General features: G+C 40.8%; 1 protein-coding gene across 4 annotated transcripts in view; it reads right to left on the reverse strand.

Moving 5' to 3' along the window:
* LOC104863283 (charged multivesicular body protein 3) overlaps positions 1-12,544 on the reverse strand; it is a 78,661-nt gene that overhangs the window by 8,454 nt on the left and 57,663 nt on the right. For all 4 annotated transcript variants that reach the window (XM_010625653.2, XM_010625650.2, XM_010625652.3 and 1 more), the window contains one exon: positions 10,966-11,145. In XM_010625653.2, coding sequence (XP_010623955.1) covers positions 10,966-11,145 — 180 coding nt within the window. The remainder of the gene's footprint in view (positions 1-10,965; positions 11,146-12,544) is intronic.

Raw genomic sequence — 12,544 nt, forward strand, 5'->3', positions numbered from 1 at the left:
AAAAAAAAAAAAAAAAAAAAGGACTCAAAGCATACGATCACACAGAGAACCATCAAACCACAAAAGATAGTAAGAGAGAAAGAAACAAGGGATCTAGTAGCCAGTCCTTACCTATCTATCAGTAATTACCTTGAAGAAAATAGGTTAATTTCTCCAATAAAAACACAGAATAGCGCAATGGATAATACAAACAAACAAGACACATATGCTTTGCCTACAAAAGACTACCAGAAAGGACGCATACAGAGTGAAAGTGAAGGTATGGAAAAACTATTCTTGCAAATGGGAAACTGCAAAAGCAAGAGTTGCTATACTACATCAGACGGAACAGACAAGTCAAAAACTAAACAAAGAAGATAATTATGTAATAACAAAGGAGTTAAGATATAACACTTGCATCTAATCCAGGAGCACCTAGATACAAAGCAGTTATTAAATGGCCTGAAGGGAGAGACAGGCTACAATATTATAATAGTAGTAGGGTGTCAATATCCCACATTCAACATAGGAGAATACAGAGCATCATAAACTCTGGACTTGAATTATATTTTAGACCAAACGGACCACCAAATATATACAGAATATTTTATCCAATGGCAACAGAATATATGTGTTTCTCAGGCACACATGGGACCTCTTCCAGGATGGAGCACATGTTAGGACAAACCTTTACAAATTTAAAAGGACTCATCTTATATCAAACACATTTTTGGAGCACAGTGGCATGAAACTAGCAATCAATTAACAGAAATCTTGGAAAACACACAACTGTGTGAAAAGTAAACTATATCCAAATAATTAATGAGCCACAGAAAAGAATCAAAGGAAATTTTAAAATACCTTGAAGCCGGGTATGGTGGCACAAGCCTATAATCCCACCACTTGGGAGGCTGAAGCAGGAGGATCACTGTGAATTCGAGACCAGCCTGGGCTACATAGTGAGTTCCAGGTCAGTCTCAACTACACAGTGAGACCCTGTCTCAAAAAAAAAAAAGAATAAAAATACCTTGAGACAAACCAAAATGGAGACAATATACTAAAACTTATGCAATGCAGTGAAAGGAATTCTAAGAGGAAAACTTTATAGTGTTATATGACTGTATCAAAGGGGGGGCTGGGGATTAAGCTCAGCGGTGCCGCTGCTACTTGCCACCGCTGCCTGACTTGCAAGTGCAAGCTCCTGAGTTACCAAAAGAAAAAAGAAAAAAGAAGGGGGACAAGGTGGCCACACCTGTAATCTGAGCACTCTGGAGGCTGAGGCAGGAGGATCACCACAAATCTGAGGATAGCCTGGCTACATAGTGTGTTAGGGGCCGGCCTGAACTGCACAGCAAGACTGTCTCAAAAAAAACCAAAACCTATACATAATCTAAATTACACCTCAAGGAACTAGAAAAAGAAAAACAAAGATCTGTTTGCAGAAGAAAATAAATAATGAAAATTAGAGCAAAAAGAAATCAGACAAAGAACAAAAAATAGGCAAATTCAATGAAGTCAAGTTGGTGTTTTGAGAAGATAAACAAAATTGACATTTAGCTAGACTAAGAAAAAAAAGAGACTACTCAAATACAACTAGAAATGAAACAGACTTTATAATTGATAGCCTGAAACAAAGGCTCATTAAGAAACTCCCATGAATAATTATACACTGACAAATTGGATAACCTACAAGAAACTGATTCTCTTAGACACACATAACCTATAAAGACTGAGTCATGAAAAAATAAGGAGTAAAGAGATTGAATCATTAATAAAAATTTTCCTAATACAGAAAAGCCCAAGACTACACAACTGAACTACTAAACCAAAAATTTAGATGAACTAACACTAATTGTTCTCAAGTTCTTCATAGAATTGAAGTAGAGGAAATACTTCCAAACATACCTTTTGAAGCTAGCATTACCCTGTTACCAAAGCCAAAGACACTACAAGAAAATTATAAACTAATATCCCCAATGAACAAAGATGCAAAAACTCTCAACAAAATATTAGCCAACTGAAGTCAAGAATACATTAATAGAATCATTCACTGTAATCACCTGGGGTTTTATCACTTGAGTACAAGAATAATTCAGCATACATAATAACTGTGATATAACACTTCTTAAAAATGAAGGATGAAAATCATATAACCATCTCAATAGACAGAGGAAAGGCATCCCTTTCATGATAAAAACTCTAAACACATATACCGCTAAATAAATATATAGCAAACCTGTAGCCCGGTGAAGAGCTGAAAGCTTTTCCTCTAAGGTCAAGGATAAGACAAGGATGGCCACCCTCACCAATTCTTTCCAACACAGTACTACAAGTCCTGAGCAGCACATTAGGCAAGAGAAAAATTAGAAATCCTAATGGTTCCACACATACATACAAATAATAATAATGGACACAGTCAAGTTGTGGAATACAAAACATAAAAATTGGTAGTTTCTATTACTAATGGACTATTCAAATAGGAAATAAAGCAAACAATCCCATGTAGAATAGTAAACAAAACCAAAAGTAAGTAGGTATATTTATCATGGCTAGGTAATTTAGTACAGACATTATGGAAAACTGTATGGAGGTTCCTCAAGAAACTAAAAATAGGCAGGGGGTGGTGGTGCACACCTGTGATCCCAGCACTCAGGAGGCTGATGCTGGAGGATCGCCAGGAGTTCCAGCACAGCCTGGGTGACAGTGAGTTCAAGGCCAGTCTCAAAAAAAAAAAGGTAAAAATAAAACTAGCATCCACCTAGTAATCCTGCTTCCTGGTTATGTATCCAAAAGAACCGAAACCAGTCTATCAAAGGGATAATTCAACTCCCATGTTCACTGTAGCATCATTCATAATAACCAAGGGGTGGTGATATGGCTTGTATCTAGAGGTCCCCCCACAAAAAACTCAGGGGTAGCTGGGTGTGGTGGTGCATGCCTATAATCCCAGCACTTGGGAGGCTGAGGCAGGAGGATCGCTGCAAGTTCAAGACCAGTCCCAGCTACATGAGTTCAAGGTCAGCCTGAACAGCGTAGCAAGACCCTGTCTCGAAAAACAAAACAAAACAAAATGTCATGGGCTCGTAGGTGGGGCTTTTGGGAGTTACTGGATCATGGACATGATAATGGATTACCATACTGACTAGTTTAGCCCAGTTCTTCCACTGATAGGTTTAGCACAGTTCTGGATGTGGGTGATGGGTGTAGTGAAGAGGAAAGACCCATGCTGGATGTGGATGGCACCAACTAACAGGCTTTCAGCCTGGATGGAATAAAAAGAGAAAGAGAATGGAAGACACTGTTTCCTGCCCGTCATGCCATGGGCTGTTTCTTTTTTATGACAGCCTCCACCATGCCACACTGCCTTGGAGCCAGCTACTGACTGAAAGCTCTACAAACTGTGGGCTACAATAAGCCTTTCCTCCTTTAGGAAAGGAGTCGTGTTGGATATTTTGGATGATGTAGGTATTTTGTCTCAGCAATGAAAATAGTAACTAAGACTTCAGTACTAGAGAAGTGGGGTTGTTGCTGTGATGCTACCTGGTCGTGTGGTTCAGAAGCCTTCGTAACTAACTTGCAGGAAATGTTTGCAATGGTTTGGAGATGCTGACTGAAGAAGCAGCCCTGGAATGCTGCGAAGTGAATTTGATGGGAGATTCAGGTCAGAGGTCAGAAGACCAGAACGCTGATAGAAATGTAGCTGATAAAGACTAGGCTCAGGAGGTTTGTTAGAAATAAGGACCCATCGGCTCCTGGACTCCAAATTATGTGTGTTATGTTGTGGCAGAAAAACTGGTTGCATTTCGGTCATGTCCAGGGACTTTGCCTGAGAATGAGATTAAGGGAAGTAAACTAATTAATCCGGTGGAAGAAATTTTAAGGCACTGTAATTCTGAAGCTGTGGCATGGCTACTGCTGGGGGCTTTTAGACAGATTTATATTGAGAATCAAAAGCAGAGAGCCCAGAAGAGCTACTTAAAACATTTTGAGTTTGGCCAAAAAGGAAGCTCCGGTAAAATTACAGGCTGCAAAGAAGGAGCAGAATTTGGTTGCTAAGAAGGAACCAGAGAAGAGAAAAGACGGTCTGAAGACAACACAGAAACCAGTAGGACTCCACCCTTTGCAGCCTCAAAATCACAAAAGTGAAAGAGTGCCTTGAGAAGAAAGCCCCATGTTCTAGAAGGGCATGGCCTAGAAAAGTTGTTGCTCTGGACTGGGTTCAGAGTACTCAGCAATCCAGGCATCTGAACCCTACAGCCAAGAGAGAAGGAAGCCTGGCTACTGCTCCAGCTGGCAGAAAACCTTGGCATCATCGACATGGTACTGGTTCAGGCACATGCAGAATGCAGGAGTTGTGCACTCAGGAAGGCTTCCACGCAGATTTCAGAAGAAGGCCTGGGAGGCCAGGCAGGGTGCCCCTGAGAGGGCAGTGTGTGAAGCTGTGTGTGTGAAGCCAATGGTGCAGTGGAGACCCCAGGAATGTAGACCTTCTAAGGAAAGCTACAAGAAGAGAGCAAAGCTGGCTCAAGAGAAAAGCCATGAAAGCTGCCAACTGCCAAGGGTACTACAGGAGCAGAGCCATCCAAACCCTTTGGAGCTCACATCTTGCACAGACTACCCCAGATGTTGGATATGGAACTATGGGATTTAGGGTTTTCCTTGCTGGATCTTGGACTTGCTTTAGTTCTTTTCCTTTTATCCCCCTCTTTGTACCTTTTGGAATAGGAACATTTATCTTGTGCCACTGTATGTTTCATTTGTACAGGGGCTTGCAGCTAAGAGTTTACCTTAAAATCTCAGAGACTTTCAACTTGGACTTTTCAGCAATGCTGAAACTGTCAGGACTTAGCAACTCTTAGAGATGGGATAAATGCCTTTTGCATAAAGGGATGTGTATGAGTCTGGGATGGCCAGGGGCTTTATGACTTGTATCTAGATGTTTCCTCAAAGCCTCATGTGCTCATAGGTGGGGCTTTTCAAAGCTGACTAGACCTAGGGCTTGTGATACCAGATTAAGGGTGTGTGGTACTAAATCAGTCCAATGATTGGAATTAGCATAGTCTGGGTGACATCACCCAAAAGGCTGGTAGCCCAGATGGGATAAAAGTGAAAGGTAGGCTGGCTGCTGTTTGCTTGCTGCTTCCCTGCCCCATTTGCTTTGCCATGGACTGTTTCTCCTCTGCAATGCCCCTCTGCTATTCCTCCCTGCCTTGGAGCCAGCTGACTATGGACTGAAATTTCTACACACTGAGCTAAAATAAACCTTTCCTCCTTTAGCTTGTGGATATCAGGTATTTTTGTCCTAGCAATGGGAAAGTAAGACAATGGAAATAACACAAATGCTTATCAACAAATGAATGGAGGAAGGGCTGGGGATTTAGCTCAGTAGCACTGTGCCTGCCTTGCAAGTGCAAGGTGCCCAGTACAGCAAAAAAACAAAAAAACAAAAAACAAAGAACACCTCATTAAAAAAAATGTGACACACACAAAGGAATTCCATTCAACCTTAAAAATGGAAAATCTTGTCATCTGCAACATGAATGAAACTATAAGACAGTGTGCTAAGTGAGTTAAGGCAGACACAGAAGCTGTATGCTCTCACACACCATGGAATCCAATGAATTCAGCAGCTCAGAAGTAGAAAATGAGGGTTCTGACAATTTCCAAAGGTGTGGGGAGGAAAGAAATGGGGAGTGCTTGATCAAAGAGGACCAGGTTCAGAAAGAGGAGGAACTGTTTTTGAGATTGACTGAAGCAGGTGACTACAGTCAGTACTGGCTACGGTCAAGAACCTTGAGTTGCTTCTACCTTTGGCCATTGTGAATAATGCTAGGCTCATGGTGGTACAAATATATGTTTGAGTCTCTGCTTTCAGTTCTTTTGGTATAAACCTAGAAGTGCAATTGCTGGATCACAGGGTGAGTCTATTACTGCCTCACCTGTGACCCTCTCCTTTAATCCTCTCCCTCAATCAATACACACTCATCACTTGTCTTTTTCTGCAAGAAGCTGCTGTCAGAAAGCTGTCACTTGCAAAGCATCTAATTATGATAATGTATTAACAGCCAACAAGGTCTACCATACATATTACCCTTCCTCAAGGCATCTGAATTTTAATAGGAGATAATCTTAAGGAAAAGGAAGGACTTCCTGAAAGCAACAAAAGGCTAGTGTTGGGACGTGGAACACTGAGGGCCAAAGTGAACAGATCTCTTGGAAACTATGGTTGCACTAATTCTGTTTTTCTCTATGTCTGCTCCCCAGAGTATAAACTCTTCCCTTCTGCTGTCTTCCCAGGCCCTATCCTGTTACCCTTTCTGTTGTATATCATCTCCCAAGAACCACTCCACTATAAATCTTCTGAACAACCCTCTCTGGGATTGTACCTGCCAGCATTGTGCTTAGGTGCTAGGCAACAGGGTGAACTAAATAGGTCTCACAGAGCCAGTCTGGTCAGTCCTGGTATCTTCTGTTGTAGGCCTATTTCTCTCAGCCCAGCAATCTTTCTGGGATCAGGGGCTCAGACTACCTCAGGCTTGCCTCACCAAGTCCCACTTACTGTGCATCACCGTAGTGTCCTTTCTTCCACTCCACTTGTACCAGACCAACCTATTCAGCCCCCACGCCATGATTTCTCGAGCTCCACTGCCTCCCTTGGTGTTGAAGCAGTCTCCCCGCACCAGCAGCCTGTGCCCACCATGTACCAGAGCTCTCCACTGCCTATGGAATGAAATTTAAGTCCCTTAGCCTAACTCTCAGAATTTGACTCCAACTCACCTTTCCAGCTTTACCTCCCACCACACCTCATAATGTACCCCTGTCAAACTGTTTCCTGTCAGAGCCTGAAATATTTCACCTGTGCATTTGTGCACTTAATCCCTCTATTCAGATGCCTCCCTCATTCTCCCCTTCCTGTGAGCTCCCACGGCCCTGCATTTCCACCAGCACTGTAGCACTCTGGCCTTGGATCTGTCTCCTAACAGCTATAAAGACTCACCTTGTCCTCTCCAGGCATCCGTCCCCTTTTCTCAGTGCCCCAGCCTCCCAGTGCTGTGAAAGCGCTGCTCTCTTTAACCCCACACCTGCTCACACAGGTTGGAACCCCACATATACACTTATCAGCTCAAACTCCTCACGGTGTCATCAGCAGCTGAGACTCCCTGATTCCACAGTTCCTTTTACCATCTCCTAGTATGTATATCAGTTTGCAATGATAAATATCCATTTGATTGTTAAATTTATTATTTTTTGTTTCTTATTAAGTTTATTCAATTATTTGCTTTCTACCCCATACCCAGAAGGCAGTGACTCAACCTGTAATGTTCACAATTTTAGTCCCAGTGCCCAGCTATATGCCTGGCACAAAATAAGGACTAAAAGGTTTATTAGTTGGTTAATTAACATTTTTGCTCTTTGTAGCTTAGTCTGTCGCCTAAAAAGGTGGCTATACTTAATCTAGCCTCTCTGACTTCTTCCTGTCTTTCCTCTCTCCATCTGCTCCTTCACCCTTTTTTTTTGAGACAGGGTGTCACTGTGTAGTTCAGGCTGACTTTGAACTCACTGTGCAGCCCACGATGGCCTGGAACTCAAGGTGATCCTCCTATTTTAGCCTTCCAAGTGCTGAGATGACAAGCATATGCCACCACACCCAGCTTCCTCTACCTCTTCTTAAAAAATGTGGAGAGACAAGTTTGGATTATCAAAAGATACATGTACATATTAGTGTTTTAATATAAATATGGTAAGAGAATAATAAAATATGTATCTATTCATTATATGGGTTAAAGAGAGAGAGGGATAGGGAAGAAGAGGAGAAGGAGCTCTGAGAAATTATAGAAGAACACAGAAGCTTCAAAAAAGACCATCAGTAGTAAGGTACAATATTGCATCAATGTAATAAGAACAGGATGACTGCTGTTTTAAAAAAGAAACTGTCAGCTGGGAATGTAGCTCAGGGGCACAGTGTCTGCCTGGCCAGCATGAATCCCCGAGTTCAATTCCCGGTACCATAGAAAAGGAACTGTCAAAAACTTTTTCTTGAAAATAAAAATTAAGATAGCCAAAATAAATAATTCAAGAGAAAAGTGGAAAGTAAGATGGAAGGAAAGTCTCAGAAAGTAGAACACAATAGCAAAACTGACGATGATAATGATGGTAATATTTAAAACCTACTTGTAGCAATTACCATATGCCAGGCAATGAATTAAGCCTTAAAACTACCCTACAAGGAAGGATTATCTTCAAAGTAGAAAATAAAAAAGATAAAATTAAAGGATCAATCTGGGAAATTCAACAATGGACCATCTGCTTTGAAAGAAACAAAGAACAATGGAAAAGAAATCACATGCACACATCTCAGAAGTGAACAATATAAGCCCTTAAAATAAAAAGGTCCACCAAGGAAGAGGACAGAACCCTCCTCTTTGAGAAATCTGTGTAGAAATATTGACAGATTGAATTCCCAGGGAGTTGAGCCTAAAAGATCATACACAGGTTTTGGGCCACAAATTTGACTCTTCAAAGACAATGTCCTCCTTGGATCACTGTGAGTTCGCGGCCAACCTGGGCTACATAGTGAATAGGGAGACCCTGACTCAAAAACAAGGAAAAAAAAAGGACAACATCCTCCTGGAAGAATCATTAGCCTCTAGAACAGATAATCAACATGACAAAATAGACAATCCTATATGACATTCAATGACTTCACAGAGACACCTCTACCACTCTTGCTGATAAAGAAGTTAACAAATGCTGGAAACACCTATCCTTTGCCCTCAGAGCAAAATGTTTGTTTTCTGTTTTTAAATTTAAAAATCATAAAAATCTAAGCTACATACTTGTTATCTGTGACACAATAACATTATTTCCCCTTCACATTATAATACATTGATATGTACATATGTAGATATATACAGCTATGTATCTCATAATGGATGAAGACAAAAATGTAGAAAAGGATTATTAACTACCACTGCAAAATAAAAATATAATGTTAGTAACTGAATGTTCAAACTGGCAGCTCTCTGAAAGCTGAAAGTTTCAGGGAAGAAGAAATTAGTAAAATAAATTACACCACCCTCCACTATGCTTCTCAGAATATTAAAAAGATTTGTTGGCATTAATAAAACAACTTATACTGGTTCATCAAGGATTCTTAAGTGAAATTGACTTTTACCCTTAACTGTGAATATATGGCAATGAAGAGCACAGGAACTCTTGTAACAGTTGGGTGCTACTATCTTGCCGGGTGCCAAGTTCCAGCAGTTTTCCCACACTGCCTTTGCATACTGAGGACAAATGTTGATATAATGATAAAGGCAAAAAATATCTTAGTATTATTAGGAAAATAAGTCTGACCTTGTGAATTCCTCAGAAAGGGTCTTAGGAGACTAGTAGGTACTCCAAGGGCTGTACGTAGAAAGTAACTGTTCTAGATAGAACAAAAAATCGGTGCAACAATTACCATCACTTGAACATATTACCATATTTACTCTTTCTGCAAATATTAACTGAGCCAGAGTGGTATCCGTGGACTGGATATACAAGGGTCCTGGTTCTAATGAGAAAAAACAACTTAGAAGTTAAAAATAATTGATGGGCTGGGGATTTAGCTCAGTGGTGCCGCCGCCTGCCTAGCAAGCGCAAGGTCCAGAGTTAGATCCCCAGTACACACACACACACACACAATTGAACAAGTTAATTTCAGATGCTGATGAGAGCTATGTGGAAATGAAAGGGAATGCCATGATAAAAACAGAGGGGCATTTAGAGGGTCTCACTAAATGCCCAACATCTGGACTGAGACTTGAATGACAAAAAGGAATGACCCATCCAAAGTGCTAAGGGAAGCCAGGCATACCTGTAGTCCCAGCACTCGGGAGGCTGAGGCAGGAAGATGGCTGTGAGTTCGAGACCAGCCTAGGCTACACAGTGAGTTCCAGGTCAGTCTCAACTATATGGTGAGACCCTGGCTCAAAAACAACCAAAGAGATAAGGGAAGAATGTAAAGGTTCAGTGACAGGAACAAGCTCTGCCAGTTCCAGGAATACAAAGGCCAGGGTGGCTAGACATAGAACAGAAAGGAGAAAAGTTTAAGATGAGCTCAGCGCATTGTCCAACCACAAAGAGCCTTAGAGATCAGAACAAGAATCTAAACACACGGTACAGGCCACAGTGTTTTAAACAGAATACTGTAATTCCATATTGATTCATTTAAGGAAGATCATTTGAGTGCTGTGTGAAGTGTGGATTGCAGCTGAAGGAGTACACAAGACAGAAAACAATTAAGAGACTACCATGGTCCGGGAAAGAGACAACGAGTTTGAACTATGATGGCACAATTTGCAGATTCATTGTACAAATTGCCAAAATGTCTACAGTAAGTAGAACATATTGAGGAAGAGTGACAGGGCTATGAAAAGGTTTTCAGCTTAAAGAAATCCGGTAAAACGGTGGCTCAATTTACAAACATGAGGAAGACTGCAAGAGAAGCAAGTGGCGGAAGTAGAAATCAAGACTTTTGCAGATGCATGTTACCTTAAAACATCTGAGTGGAGATAGCAACTACTAATTGACAGTAATGTAAAAATAGTAATAACTGTATTTTACATACGCACAAAATACCACCTAAAACACCATAAAGGAAAATGTCCGAGCTGGGCATGGTGGCACACACCAATACTCTGTGAGCCTGAAGCAGGGGGTTGCAAATAGGAGCCCAGTATGGGCAACTTACCGGTTTAGCAAGACTCTGCCTCAAAATTAAACAAAACAACAATAACAAAAGAGAACAGCCTCAGATGTAGCTTAGTATAAAGGCCTTGGTCCAATTACCAGTACATATGTGTATATGTATCTATTTATACGTATATACATATATGCATACCACACCTGAATCTGTTCTCCCTACTCAGGGAAACCTGCACTGATCATAACAGTGACAACATCAGCATTACAAGGTGACGGTCAAGGTAAGCGCCACTTTACCAAGCTGGTTCTTCATCCCCATGAGCACAGAGTTCATGTGCGCTTTGGATGCATATAGCTTGCTCACAGCCTTCCTCGACCTGATCATCTCCTTGGCCAGAACCACACAGACATCCTTCTGGCCCTTCTTGGCAGCATCTTTCACAGACCGTTTCACTTTCTCTTCTTCTCTTTGGATATCTACATTTAGAACACCAAAAATCAAGAGTAAATCAGGCTTTCTGGAACCCCAATTTCTTTATTGTGATGTAAATGTGCCTATATTAAAAAGGAAAAAATATTAGAAGATATAGATGAAATAAAAACAATTAACATGGGGAGTAACTGTTATTTCCAGAAACATCAAAGTAGTTTAAGAGTAAAAAAAGAACGCCTATAATCTCAGAACTTGGGATGCTGAGGCAGGAGGATTGCTGTCAGTTTGAGGACAGCCTAAACTACATACCAAGATCTGCCTCAGAAAAAAAGTGAAAAAGAAAAGCATAATGCTACTATATTTGACATAATTTCAAAAACAATGTTTGTGAGCCCATTCAAAGATTTATTGCTACTGTACTAAGCATCTTAAAAAATCCACTCCAGAGCTTGCTCTTATAATAAGTGGCATTCTCACAATTAAATGAGTACAATCTGTGTTTAGTCAATAATAGTTTATAAAAAACTGCAGTTAAGGAAAGCCTAAATATATTAAAACTACTGTATCAGCATCAACTAGAAGTAAACTGATACTATATGCTGTATGATCAACAAAGTTTTTTCAATTTTAAAAACTATAGTACTATTACACAACAAAATTTACCATCATTCTTTTGTTTTCTTGTTTTTCCTCATTTTATTGTGGTACTGGAGATTGAACCTAGGTCCCCACACATGCTACCTAAGTGCTCTACCACTGAGCTACAACCCCAGACTTTTTAAAGACAGTCTTGCTAAGTTTATACAAGTTTATACAAGCTGACTCAGCCCCCAAGTAGTGTGGATTGCAGGGATGCACCACCCCACCATATATTGTTTAACCATTGTTAAATGCACAATTCAGAGGTATTAAACACATTCATATTACTGTATAACCATTACCATCATTCATCTTCAATACAGTGAACCCACCACACTTCTTGTAATCGCTTTCCATGTGCTAGAACACAAAAAGTGTTGCAGGCACAAAGCAGGACCATTTTAGAGCTGTTCCTTTGTCTCAAGAATCGCAATCCAGGGCTGGGGATTTAGCTCAGTGGTGCTGACACCTGCCTCGCAAAGCAAGGTCCTGAGTTCCTGAGTTAGATCCCCAGTACCAAAAAGCAAACAAACAATCAAACAAAAACAAAAAAAGAATCACAATCCAAGATGCCCTATTAAGTCCCTGTGTACAATCTCCCACAAGGCGGCTGGAGATTTGGCTCAATGGTTCTGCTGCCTGCCTCACAAGCGCAAGGACCTGAGTTGAATCCCCAGTATCAAAAAAAAGAGAAAGTTTATTTCTGACTTTCAAAAAACAATCTCTAGCCAGGGATTTAGCTCAGTGGTTCCGGCGCCTGCCTTCACAAGCACAAGGGCCTGAGTTCATTCCCTGTACCAAAAA

The sequence above is a fragment of the Fukomys damarensis genome, unplaced genomic scaffold, assembly GCF_012274545.1.
Source record: "Fukomys damarensis isolate Sample0158 unplaced genomic scaffold, DMR_v1.0_HiC HiC_scaffold_2, whole genome shotgun sequence".
Taxonomy (NCBI): domain Eukaryota; kingdom Metazoa; phylum Chordata; class Mammalia; order Rodentia; family Bathyergidae; genus Fukomys; species Fukomys damarensis.